The sequence below is a fragment of the Hyperolius riggenbachi genome, chromosome 2 (assembly GCF_040937935.1).
Source record: "Hyperolius riggenbachi isolate aHypRig1 chromosome 2, aHypRig1.pri, whole genome shotgun sequence".
Lineage (NCBI taxonomy): Eukaryota > Metazoa > Chordata > Amphibia > Anura > Hyperoliidae > Hyperolius > Hyperolius riggenbachi.
The window spans coordinates 333,543,164-333,557,755 of record NC_090647.1 but is presented as its reverse complement, the minus strand read 5'-3'; the positions used below and the strand labels follow the sequence as shown (position 1 = coordinate 333,557,755).

The window sequence follows — 14,592 nt, the reverse complement described above, 5'->3', positions numbered from 1 at the left end:
AATCCTAAAGGTACTCATTGGACTTTGGGCCCCTTAGCGTACTTAGGGTGTAAAAAAGTGCCACACATGTGGTACCGCCGTACTCAGGAGAAGTAGTATAATGTGTTTTGGGGTGTATTTTTACACATACCCATGCTGGGTGGGAGAAATATCTCTGTAAATGACAATTGTTTGATTTTTTTTACACACAATTGTCCATTTACAGAGAGATTTCTCCCACCCAGCATGGGTATGTGTAAAAATACACCCCAAAACACATTATACTACTTTTCCTGAGTACGGTGGTACCACATGTGTGACACTTTTTTGCAGCCTAGGTGCGCTAAGGGGCCCAACGTCCTATTCACAGGTCATTTTGAGGCATTTGTTTTCTAGACTACTCCTCACGGTTTAGGGCCCCTAAAATGCCAGGGCAGTATAGGAACCCCACAAGTGACCCCATTTTAGAAAGAAGACACCCCAAGGTATTCCGTTAGGTGTATGGCGAGTTCATAGAAGATTTTATTTTTTGCCACAAGTTAGTGAAAAATGACACTTTGTGAAAAAAAAAAACAATAAAAATAAATTTCCGCTAACTTTTAACAAAAATAAATTCTATGAACTCGTCATACACCTAACAGAATACCTTGGGGTGTCTTTTTTCTAAAATGGGGTCACTTGTGGGGTTCCTATACCGCCCTGGCATTTTACGGGCCTAAAACCGTGAGTAGTCTGCAAACCAAATGTCTCAAAATGACTGTTCAGGGGTATAAGCATCTGCAAATTTTGATGACAAGTGGTCTATGAGGGGGCGAATTTTGTGGAACCGGTCATAAGCAGGGTGGCCTTTTAGATGACAGGTTGTATTGGGCCTGATCTGATGGATAGGAAAATGGAGGGGGTGGTTAGAGGGGAAAATAGATGCAATCAATGCACTGGGGAGGTGATCGGAAGGGGGTGTGAGGGGGATCTGAGGGTTTGGCCGAGTGATCAGGAGCCCACACGGGGCAAATTAGGGCCTGATCTGATGGGTAGGTGTGCTAGGGGGTGACAGGAGGTGATTGATGGGTGTCTCAAGGTGTGATTAGAGGGGGGAATAGATGCAAGCAATGCACTGGCGAGGTGATCAGAGCTGGGGTCTGAGGGCGTTCTAAGGGTGTGGGCGGGTGATTGAGTGCCCTAGGGGCAGATAGGGGTCTAATCTGATAGGGAGGGGGGTCTGGGGAGAATCTGAGGGGTGGGGGGGTGATCAGGAGGGGGCGGGGGGGGGGATAAAAAAAATAGCATTGACAGATAGTGACAGGGAGTGATTGATGGGTGATTAGGGGGGTGATTGGGTGCAAACAGGGGTCTGGGGGGTGGGCAGGGGGGGGGGTCTGAGTGGTGCTGTGGGCGATCTGGGGCAGGGGGGAGAAATCAGTGTGCTTGGGTGCGACATAGGGTGGCTGCAGCCTGCCCTGGTGGTCCATCGGACATTGGGACCACCAGGGCAGGAGGCAGCCTGTATAATACACTTTGTAAACATTACAAAGTGTATTATACACTTTGTATGCGGCGATCGCGGGGTTAACATCCCGCCGGCGCTTCCGTATGGCCGGCGGGATGTTGCGGCGGGTGAGCGGCGGCAGGCGCCGGCGGAGGGTCGCGTCACGGATGACACGATCGCTCCGCCCATGCCCTTACAAGGACCGCCATCTCTGTGGGTGAGCTAGTCCTTGCAGGGTACACTTCCCGGCCGCCGCTGTGTGTTAGGCGGTCGGGAAGTGGTTAAAGGCATCTAATTGAGCATCTCTGATCTTCAGCATAATGTCCTGATTGGAAAAAATAATGGCTGTTAGGTGTGTAATATCTATTTTCTTAAATGCCCTGGGAGAGCCCCTGCACTAACAAAGCTAGGGGGCATGTTTAGCTATCCTTTCTTGTGTGTCTGTTTTAGCAGTCATTGTGGTGTGGCTGCAGGCTGCAGCTCTCTTGCACCTATGCCAGCACAGCCCATTTATTTAATGGCATGAGTAGTACAGTTTGTCTCTCCCTGGATATTTATTTTGTACAATAGTTTTGGATGTCTCAGTGTATTGATAAATTGCAAATTCCTGGCTTGATTTTTGTCAATTCTCTGCAACTGTTAATAAATGAATTGTTGTGGGTGAAGATCATTGCAGAGAGGTGCCATATTACAGCTGTATGTAAACAATAGGCCTCTCCTTTCTTCTCACTTTAGGGCTCTTTCACACAGAGACATTGCGTTAGATGGGACGTTAAGGTCGCATAACGTTCCCCTAACGCAACGCATGGTGGTGCTAAACTCGGACGCTACATAGAGACACGTTATGTGTCTCTTGGTGCGACATTTTCGTTCGGTACTGGTAGAACGAAAATGGCGCATGCGTCCAAAGACTGTGGAGACCACGTGATCGGAACACTCTGCATCACATGGTCCCGCCAGCCAATCGCCGCACAAAGCGGCTGCTCCAGGAAGAAAACACTGCAGGTCACACAGTGCAGTGAATATTAATTAGCCATGTGGCTAGGGACAATAGCAGACTTTCCCCTCCTCTTCTGAGCATGTGCAGTCTAACGCGGCTAAACCCGCGTATAACGCACAGCATGCTGCACTTTTTTTGAACGTGCAGCTTTACACTGTAACGCAACGTGGGCACGTTGAACAGCCCATTGATTTTTCATTGCTGTGTGGTGGGCTGTGTTACAGGCTGCTCTAACGTGCGCCTGTAACGTCTCACTGTGAAAGCAGCCTTAGAGCAGAAATCATGCAGTTTATATGTATCCTGTATTAGGTTGTCCTCTTCTGTATAAGGTTTATGTGACTGATGATCGGTACATCACTGCCGAAGCAGGAAAAAAGGGCGCAGGAGCCCTTACTGAAAACAACGGCGCCGCCACTGGTAAGAGGGGAAATTTTTTTTTCCCCGCACATGCTTGCGGAAAAATAATGGCTTGCAGATACCTATATTGCGGCATTGCATAGCAGGTGTGGTCCCCTCATGCTGGTAATCAGGTGCTTCTGGGCGCCCAAACTTACCTTCATAGGCACATATTGCGGTGGGGGGCTAGGTTTCGGCACTACCGGGGGGGATGTGGTTAGGCACCACCAGGAGGGGGTTAGGTTTAGGCACCACAGGAGGGGGTTTACGGTTAGGCACCACCAGTTGGGGGGGGGGTTAGGTTTAGGTACCACTGGGGGGCTTAAGGTTAGGCACCAAGGGTGGGGGATAGGTTTAGGCACCACCAGGGGGAATTGTAGGGTTAGGCACTGTAGAATGTACTCTAGCTTATGTGAACTTATTTCTATGTTAATGACCAGACACTTGAGGTCGTTTCAAAGGGGTTAAATAAAAGGGGTTTATTTACAAATATACATATGTACAAGTTAGATTATACAAAATATGTGACTCACATAATGGCTCTATATACCCTATGCACAGTCACACACTTTCATTAGCTGAGCCCCTATTCTGTTCCACAGTCCATGGCAGCAGCATTCCAAGAGAGAGAGAGAGAAGCTTTCCAAGCATTGTCTTATATCTGGATACCACAGGTATAGAGACTCCTCCTCTGTGTTATACATCATCAATAGTTCCTGCCCTTAGCAGCTGGGGGGAAGGAACTTGTTGTAGCTAGTTCCATGGACCATTGTTGACCAAACCAGACAAACCGGCTTCTGTAAGCTAGGAGTCCTCTGCTGAATCCTCCATTGCCGCTTGTCGGGGGCTGGGCATTGACTTCATTCCTATACAGCTATTGTGTGGCTGTAAACAGTCATTTACAGTATGAAATACAGGCCTTTGTTTACCGCTCAAGACTTATCAAAAGATTCCCTGTGTATAGCATACAAAGTTCAATCCATGTAGGCACCCCTGAAATAACTTCCAAGTCCAACAGGCACCACGCGGGGGGGGGAGGGGTAATAGGGTTAGGGAAGGGTTCTGTGTAGGGTTAGGTTTAGCAATAGTAAAATACCTGTACATAATACCGATATTCTACTATGGATATTTAGTTAGGCACCACCAGGGGGGTTAGGTTTAGGCACCACCAGTTGGGGGGTTAGGTTTAGGTTACATACACTAATGGACCGCCACTCAATTTACTCTAATACTCTTTATTGTATCAAAAGGTAATGACAACACAATATCCCCGGAAACCCCCCACCTATTAAAAACCCCTATCCCACGCTGGATTCAACAGGAGCGCTCCCGGTCAACACCATACACACACAACCCACATTCAACAACCATGGACTGAAACAATCTCTAATGGCTAATAGAATGGAGGCAACTGTATGATAACGCTTCTGCAAAGGCAAGTCCACTAATCCATGTTCACTCCAGAGTATACATTCTTTAGTGATTGATCATGCAGCATAATGACACAGTCCAGATTGGAATCTTCAACAACTGCGACAGAGATCTCTGCACTTAACATATATTTGAATGGTTCCTTATGGAGTTGTTAGTAACCTTCCTCGGAGCACCGTGCCACCTGTATACCCACTGGCTCTCTACACATCTGTGTGGCTTCCGGGGTATCTCCCTTCAGCATAAAGGTGTTACCTTCTCGCTGTGACGAATGATGGTCATCCGGGCTTCCTTCTGCGGCGTCCCGCAGATTACAGGTACCTGTATGTGTCAGGAACTTGCCGGCTTGCAGCGCGTCATGCATCCCCGTGTATGGACGCCGGAGCAGCTTCCCACATCCAGCGTATTGGCCACGCCCACATACGCGTTACGCCCACCAACGTGAGCTTCGTCAGTGTGATGACGCTGTGGCTAGGTCATGGCAGGAAAGCCCTCTTCTATTTAAAACAAAACTGTCTCTCATCCACGCCTCTCCATGGATCACATTTGATTCTGCGCTCTACATCTTCATTTGAAATCCTTCCATATACTTATCTCCTGATGTTTTGGGAGAGCATATAGTCCAGAAAGATTACTGAATGCAATAAACCATGGAGTGTCTCATTTATTGCCAGATCAATTTCATACAAATCGTACTGTATATGGCTTGGTTGTTTAGTGTCTCCTTATATTACCTCCGCAGAAACTACATGCATTCTAGTTGCTTAATACTTCTACTTATTGCCTCCATGATGTTTTATTATTTCATACCTCCTTTTAACCCTTCCCTTTAGTGTCCTCATAGAGGCCCAAGTCCAGTGCACCTAAACATTTATATCTATCCCTCCTTCTCGCTGGGAACTGCTTTGCTGGCAATAAATAGTACTCTGCAAACACTTCTACCTATGGTTTCATGCTGCAAATACCTCTGCCAATGGTTTCATGCATTCTCATGTGCCCACTTCATAGTAATCTTCTCATCATGTATATTCTCGAGACATATATATCCAATTTACAACCAATCCATGCATCCTTCTATGTCTCTCTTGTTTAAGTACCACCATTACATATATTATATACTTCACATCATCCCAGCAATCCAGACTGGTTCTAATTAATAATAAATTCATCCTATTCTAAACCCATGTATTTATAGAGGGGGACTGGTCATCTACAACTAGCAACAAATTTTTGCTTATTTACCCATACTCTTTCAAAAAATGGACCAAATTTAGCTCAGAATTAAGTCCTCGTGGGATTAACGTTCCCAGAGTGTATATCCACCTATTCTCAATTTGATATAATAATTTCTCAAAGTCTCCTCCCCTTGTACTCCTTTTTGGTTTAATAATACATTTATATCTCATACAGTCTGGATTGCTATTATGGAATACTGCGAAATGTGTGCCCAATGGGCTTTTTTCATCTGCAGCAGCAATATTTCCTACATGTTCTCCAATTCTCTCCTTGATTTTCCTTTTTGTTTTCCCTATATACTTCTACTTATGGTAGAGCAAGATCCAGATCAAGAAGTAGGGGGAGGAGACCACAGGAAGAAGGCAGCCCCGATAGTTCACCTACTACCTCTGGGAAATCAATCTCTTTTTTAGGGGATGGAGAGGAAACAGAAGAAGAGGAAGAAGGAGAAGGAGAGGAAATAGTAGGAAAAGCAGGACAGACAATCTGGGAGAGGGAGGGGGCACAGAGGGAGAAGGAAGTGGGACAAAGAAATACAGCCCATTCTAAAGAAGAGGGTACAACCATACAGGAAAGGCAAAACACACAGAGAATAGAAAAACATGGGGAATCAGAAGACAGAGAGGACAGAAATAACATAGTGAATTTAACCAAATTTGAGCTGAAGGAACAGCACATATCCGTGCTTAACAAAGGACTATCGTTCTCTCCTGTTTGTGGAGGAGACCCCTTTGACACATTTAAAGATTTTCAGTTTTTTCTGAGAAATGTTTTGTTCAAAAAGATGTTTGCAAAAAAAGAGAACCTGTCCCTTCTGCCTGAAGAAACCCCAAACCACGAATCAACAATTAGATCTTTAGAAGAGAGGTCACTTTTGAGGGATCTGGAAGGGTTGATGGATGAGGGTGGCCCTACCCCCACCCCCCCACAAGGAATCACGGATGATGCTGTGGTCTACTCGGATCTTAAAAAACGGTCGAGATACATGCCTCCACTCTCCATGGATAAAAATATAAAAGTGTTCTCTGATTTGGTCAGTCGTGACCTCGAGTTCATACACTGGGGACCTAGGTTTGATAACCTATCCCCCCTGGAGAGACAGGCAGTTCTTGAACTGAAGGAAGCGGACGACATCATTATCCGTGGGAGTGATAAGGGAGGTAATATCGTCTTATGGAGTAAAGAGGCATACTTCAAAGAAATGGAAAGACAGTTAAATTGTGAGGACACATATGTGAAATTACGTGATAATCCATTCCCAAGGATAATTAAGAAAAGAGATGAAATCCTGGAACAAGCCCTAACAGAAGGTTCCATTTCAGCAGCTGAATACAATTTTATGAAGTTACAACATTATAAAATTCCGGTGTTATATTTAATACCTAAAATTCATAAAGACAGGGATAACCCCCCAGGAAGACCCATAGTAGCAGCAATAGAGGGACCTTTGGAGAAGGTAGGAATCTTTATAGATGAGAACCTTAAGGGGTTAGTAGAGGAATTACCATCTTTTATCAAAGACACCACTGAACTATTGAATCTAATCAAGGATTTTCAGATCGAAGATGATGATCTGTTGGTGAGTGTAGACATTGAATCCCTATATACTTCAGTCCCCCATGAGGTAGGTATTGAGGCTGTAGAGTATTTCTTAGCACAATATAGAGGATGGATGTCCAGTAGAAATTGTACAGTGATTGAATTGCTGACGCTGGTGTTGCAGAACAATTGTTTTATGGCGGATAGGTCAATGTACCGGCAGACGAGGGGGACGTCGATGGGGGCAGCGTGTGCGCCAGCCTATGCATGCTTGCATTTAGGGGCATGGGAGAGGGGTGATGTGTACACCCACCCCCTGTTTGGCGCGCACGCTGCCCTCTGGCTTCGTTACATAGACGACGTCTTCCTCGTCTGGAGGGGATCACGAAACAACTTAGTGACATTTTTGGAAGATTTGAATATGAATTCGAGAAATTTGAAAGTGACATACAGCATAGAAAATGACAAATTGTCTTTTTTAGACGTGATGATAGTGAAAAGAAGAGGCAGATTGGAGACAACTGCGTTCAGGAAAGAGACAGCAGGAAACACATATCTTCATGCCTCAAGCTTTCACCCAAAGAGTCAAAAATGGGGTATCCCTTACGGTCAGCTCGTGAGAATGCGTCGGAATTGCTCGGAGGAGGAGGATTTTGAGATGGAAGTAAATAAAATGTGTGAACGTTTTAGAAAACGCGGGTATCCTGAACAGGTACTTGATAATGCTAGAGAGCGGGTAAGTACAATCGATCGTGATGTAGTTTTGAGAAAGAAAAGCAAAAGGAAAAATGATGGGCAGGGGAAGGTGAGATTCATAACTACGTATGGGTCTCACTGGCCCCAGCTCAGGAGGGTGCTGGAAAAACACTGGCATGTCCTGAGTCTTGACCCTGATCTTTTGAAAATTGTGGGTCCATATCCGCTTATGACTCCACGAAGGGCCCCGAACCTCAAGGACACTTTGGTGAAGGCTGAGGTACACTCTAGAAATATAGACCCAAATTGGGGAAGAGGGTTTTTGGGCCCTATCCCAACTGGGATGTTCCCATGTGGATCGTGCAGATATTGCAAATTAGTGGATAAGACAAATGAGTTTGAAAATTCGAAAGGGAATAAAAAATATGATATTAGGAGTTTCGTAAACTGTAATTCTGAGGGAGTTATATATATGATTACCTGCCCATGCGGACTGAAGTATATAGGGAAAACAAAAAGGAAAATCAAGGAGAGAATTGGAGAACATGTAGGAAATATTGCTGCTGCAGATGAAAAAAGCCCATTGGGCACACATTTCGCAGTATTCCATAATAGCAATCCAGACTGTATGAGATATAAATGTATTATTAAACCAAAAAGGAGTACAAGGGGAGGAGACTTTGAGAAATTATTATATCAAATTGAGAATAGGTGGATATACACTCTGGGAACGTTAATCCCACGAGGACTTAATTCTGAGCTAAATTTGGTCCATTTTTTGAAAGAGTATGGGTAAATAAGCAAAAATTTGTTGCTAGTTGTAGATGACCAGTCCCCCTCTATAAATAAATGGGTTTAGAATAGGATGAATTTATTATTAATTAGAACCAGTCTGGATTGCTGGGATGATGTGAAGTATATAATATATGTAATGGTGGTACTTAAACAAGAGAGACATAGAAGGATGCATGGATTGGTTGTAAATTGGATATATATGTCTCGAGAATATACATGATGAGAAGATTACTATGAAGTGGGCACATGAGAATGCATGAAACCATTGGCAGAGGTATTTGCAGCATGAAACCATAGGTAGAAGTGTTTGCAGAGTACTATTTATTGCCAGCAAAGCAGTTCCCAGCGAGAAGGAGGGATAGATATAAATGTTTAGGTGCACTGGACTTGGGCCTCTATGAGGACACTAAAGGGAAGGGTTAAAAGGAGGTATGAAATAATAAAACATCATGGAGGCAATAAGTAGAAGTATTAAGCAACTAGAATGCATGTAGTTTCTGCGGAGGTAATATAAGGAGACACTAAACAACCAAGCCATATACAGTACGATTTGTATGAAATTGATCTGGCAATAAATGAGACACTCCATGGTTTATTGCATTCAGTAATCTTTCTGGACTATATGCTCTCCCAAAACATCAGGAGATAAGTATATGGAAGGATTTCAAATGAAGATGTAGAGCGCAGAATCAAATGTGATCCATGGAGAGGCGTGGATGAGAGACAGTTTTGTTTTAAATAGAAGAGGGCTTTCCTGCCATGACCTAGCCACAGCGTCATCACACTGACGAAGCTCACGTTGGTGGGCGTAACGCGTATGTGGGCGTGGCCAATACGCTGGATGTGGGAAGCTGCTCCGGCGTCCATACACGGGGACGCATGACGCGCTGCAAGCCGGCAAGTTCCTGACACATACAGGTACCTGTAATCTGCGGGACGCCGCAGAAGGAAGCCCGGATGACCATCATTCGTCACAGCGAGAAGGTAACACCTTTATGCTGAAGGGAGATACCCCGGAAGCCACACAGATGTGTAGAGAGCCAGTGGGTATACAGGTGGCACGGTGCTCCGAGGAAGGTTACTAACAACTCCATAAGGAACCATTCAAATATATGTTAAGTGCAGAGATCTCTGTCGCAGTTGTTGAAGATTCCAATCTGGACTGTGTCATTATGCTGCATGATCAATCACTAAAGAATGTATACTCTGGAGTGAACATGGATTAGTGGACTTGCCTTTGCAGAAGCGTTATCATACAGTTGCCTCCATTCTATTAGCCATTAGAGATTGTTTCAGTCCATGGTTGTTGAATGTGGGTTGTGTGTGTATGGTGTTGACCGGGAGCGCTCCTGTTGAATCCAGCGTGGGATAGGGGTTTTTAATAGGTGGGGGGTTTCCGGGGATATTGTGTTGTCATTACCTTTTGATACAATAAAAAGTATTAGAGTAAATTGAGTGGCGGTCCATTAGTGTATGTAACGGTTGGATAGTTGTTGGCCTTGCCTTCCCTCACACATGTGAGGTTGTTACTAATTAAGTGAATGATCTGTGCACCAGATTGATAATTTGCGGGTTAGGTTTAGGTACCAGTGGGGGGGGTTAAGGTTAGGCACCAAGGGTGGGGGTTAGGTTTAGGCAACACCAGGGGGGATTTTAGGGTTAGGCACCACTGGGGGGAGGGGTATTAGGATTAGGGAAGGGGTTCTGTGTGAGAGTAGGGTTAGGTTTAGCAATAGTAAAATACCTGTACATAATACCAATATTCTACTATGAATATTTAGTAGTCGAATATCGCTAATTTTAGCGGGATTCTACTACCGGCAAATCCGGCGTCCTTTTTTCCACACGCCTTTTTTACATGTACGATCATCGTATACCATCACTGCTTGGTAATGTACCTGGAAAAGGCTGTTTCTTACGTCACTGTGATGTAATGGATATTGATGTTACCGAGCAACCACTGAACAAACAGAAAATACAAATATTGCTGGGAAGAAATCCTCTCTGTACATTTACAGTATGTTTACAAATATAATTTTGCAATATCAGTAAAGCTGGATTAATGTGTTAAATGTGTTGAAACTGAAATGCCCATACAATCTTGTACTTCCAGGCATACTTGTGGGATAATAATAAGGATGTTGTTGAATGGCTGGAGAAGCAGATGACGGAGGAGGAGGGGGCCCGCTCTGTGGTTGATGAAAACATCAAGTACATTTCTAGAGACTATATCCTCAAACAAATCCGCAGGTAATATTAATGTGTTCTATTAGAATTGTACACAATGCAATATACACGTTATTAAACAGGATATGCCATGAAATGGTTAATCCAGCAATGGAGAGATAAAGGTAACATTCACATAGAGAAAACATGTATTTGCCAGTTGTGTTTCATGGGTATACAGTATGTTCTTTTCCCAACTTCATTGACTATATCCTATCTTGTGGTTGAACTCCGTGGACAAATGCCTTTTTTTCAACCCAATGAACTATGTAACTATGACCCGGTCAGCAACATGTGTGTAAAATGCGCATTTCAAAGGCTTCACATGCAGAAACAGCTATCAAGACTTGTGCTTAATTTTAGTGTTGTGCTACTCTACCACAGTAATAACTTAGAGTGAAGCAGAAACAGCCTGCTTAAAGAGACACTGAAGTGTCCGAAAAATCATCTTTTTATTTAAAAAATGGGTTTAACATGCTAGCCCTACCTATACCGCCGCTGAAATCTAACTAAATCCCCCTAACTCCTCCCTCCCTCTTCCCCCGAAAATCCACAACTTTCTTGGTCATGGATTTTGCAGCTGTAGGAGGCAGAGCTATGAGCTGCAGCTCTGCCTCTACACACGTCTGTCAGCGCGTATCTCCGCCTCTCCCTCGCCCCTCTCAGTGAAGGAAGACTGAGGGGCGGGGGAGAGGCGGCGATCCGGGCTGAGAGGCAGAGCTGCGGCTCCTGGCTCTGCCTCTCACGGAAGCGGGAATGCGGCGGTTTAGGTAGGGCTAGCATATTAACCACTTCAGCGCCACAGGGTTTTTTGCTTAAAAACCAGAGCAATTTTCACATTTCAGCGCTCCTCCCATTCATTCACCAATAACTTTATTGCTACTCATCAGATGTAAATGATCTATATCTTGTTTTTTTGCCACATATTATGCTTTGTGAGGGTGATATTTGCTTTTAGTAATTATGTTATTATCTGTGCATTTTAAAGGGAAAAATGAGAAAAAAAAATACACTATTTCTCCATTTCCATCCACTATTGTTTTCAAATAAACAATGTTACCATAGGTAAAACCCACACATTGTATTTGCTAATTTGTCCTGGTTATCTCAACATTTAAATAATGTTCCTAGTACAATGTATGGCGATAATATATTCGTTTCTGGTTTGTGTTTTTTGTTTTCTCATTGTACTCTATCAGTAATTAAAAGCCCTTATCTTCATGATTAACAGTAATACAATCTCATGGCATACATATTTTAAAAGCTAAGTCCCTAGGGTAACTATGTATTCTCTTTTCAATGCTGTCACTTTTGTTTTTTTACAAGTATTTATTTAGGGGTACAGAGTACATGAAAATAACAGTTTTCTTGCTTTTCATTCAGTTTTCCGGTAAAAAAAAAATCACATGACTTAGCCCTCAGTTGTCAAACAACATAAAATCTATTCTCTCACTTGTCACGGTTAAAATGATGCCCTATATACATAATCAGATAGCTTATTGGGCATACAGCACACTGTTTACCACAAGTACGCCTATCTACTCCCCTGAGCTTCAGATGAAGTTTTGTGGGGAGTAGATAAGCGTAGCAAGGGATTCAAAGTGGTTAAACACATTTTTTAAATAAAAAGCTGATTTCCTTGAGACTTCAGAGTCTCTTTAAAGGAGTCATCAGGCAAAAACAGCGCTCCCCCCCTCTACTTACCCGAGGCTTCCTCCGGTCCCTTGCAGCTGACAAGTCCCATGCCGCAGCTCCACTGTCAGCTGCTTGATTGACAGCAGCCCAGGCGCAGTAGAGATGACCTCGAGGTCGCCCTCTGCACCGACGGGGACCCAGGGCCATTGCCTGAGCACAAAGCTGCAGTGTGGGACATGTCAGCTGCAAGGGGCTGGAGGAAGCCCAAGTGGAGTAGGGGGGTGCTGTTTTTGCCTGATAACTCCTTTAAACCATCTGTATGCTGTGCTGTGTGAATTGTGGATATACACATGGATTCCAATGAGCCAACACCTTCACAACATAAAAATATACAAGCCGAGAGTGACTAGTGTATGTTGCTTTTTCAGAGGGTTCACAACAATGGATGACAGAATATCTGTAGAAATGCTAAACAGTAGTTGTATATGTCATGAATTTATTAAACAAGCACACATTGGCTGATGGATAATTAACTGGAAACAAAGCATGGAGTATATAGTTGCCTAATATAACAATTAAAAGATTGTCTAATTTGGATTTCATCATATGTAAATCAAACTATAAAGCATCCATTTTTTTACCCTGGAGGAACCCTGCAAATACTTTTCGGATCTCAGGGAACCCCTGCATTTATTTTGCAGATGGCATGGTCTTTAAAAGCTGGTGTGGCCGTTTATGCCCTATTACAGTGCTTTTTATTATAATGCCTCTTTATTCTAGTGCTTTTTGTGTTCATTATTATTCTGACCACCAATTTAGTGCTTCTTTTTACAGTACTCCCTGTTATAGTGTGCTCTCTATCATACTTCTCCAACACTTATGATGGGTAAAAATGAAAGGAACCCCTGCAAAGTACTCCAGGAACCTTGGGCTTTCAGGGAACCCTGGTTGAGAAAGCATCACAGAATATCACATCCATTAAACGAAACCTACTAATAATGAGATGGTTCCTGTTTTAAAGTTTGCATACCCTTAGGTGAACCCACCACCCCACATGATGGCATACATCCTACAAGATACAAGATAGATTTATTCGCCAAGTGCAGGGGTACCGTACTCGGAATTGCTTGTGGTACACATGGCTTAGGCAAAGTACACAGTAACAGAATGTCCATATTACATCCTTTTGTGATCATTGAGAATAAGGCCCTTTATTTTCTCAGGTGGGAGAGTGGTCCATTCTTCTTGGCTAAAACTCTCCAGATCCTGTAAATTCTTGGGTTTTCTTGCATTAACTGCATGTTTGAGATCTTCTCAAACCTGATACTGACCTCAATGATACTGAGGTCAGGAGAATGTGATGGACACTACAGTATCTTTGCCACTGAAAGTTTGACTTGGACTTGTGCTTTGGATCATTGTCATGTTGGAAGATCCAAATACATCCAATGAACAACTTCCATACTAATAAATACAAGTTGTCCTCCAATATTATCTGCTAACATGCTACATTTTTGTCATCAATGTCCACTATATTGCATTCTTACCAGAGATGATATTTATGGTTGTGACCATAAAGTTCAATTCTGGTGTCATTATTTTGAAGGAATTTGATCCAAAGGAGATGCTGTTTGGCAAATTGTTAGTTGCCTGTTTTGTAGTATTTGCTTTTTTCATGCAGCTCCACCATGCACACCATTTTTGTTCAAGTACCTTCTTACTGTACATCTTAAAACGCCCTTGTTTGCAGAGAAGCTTGTATTTCAACTTAAATGGCATGTGGATGTTTTCTAGCATCTCAAAGTATGATCCTAGCAGTTGTGTGGTTGAAACTGTGCTTAGTCTACCTGGCTTGGTAGCAGCAGAACCCTTAGGGTAGGAACACACTAGACAGAATCGCATATGCGCTTTCCAGTATGTGCTATGTAGAACGCATATGCAATTCTGCCTACTGTGTTCCTACGCTCACTCTAAGAACATGAAGAAACAAAGATCTGGCAGTGCAGGAAAATGTGTGCATTTAATCAAGATCCAAAAAGTCATAAGCACATACAAAATAGCGTGCAAAGTTCATGTAGAGCACAGTGACTGCTTTACCAGCCAAACATGTGTGACTGCGTGCAGCAGATAGTCCTACCGTTAGTGAGGTAGATTGCGGTGGGTGCAGGGCAAA

General features: G+C 43.5%; 1 protein-coding gene across 4 annotated transcripts in view; it reads left to right on the top strand.

Moving 5' to 3' along the window:
• The window catches only part of ACACA (acetyl-CoA carboxylase alpha), a 421,319-nt gene that overhangs the window by 400,739 nt on the left and 5,988 nt on the right, over positions 1-14,592 (top strand). For all 4 annotated transcript variants that reach the window (XM_068269366.1, XM_068269368.1, XM_068269365.1 and 1 more), the window contains exon 54: positions 10,672-10,808. In XM_068269366.1, coding sequence (XP_068125467.1) covers positions 10,672-10,808 — 137 coding nt within the window. The remainder of the gene's footprint in view (positions 1-10,671; positions 10,809-14,592) is intronic.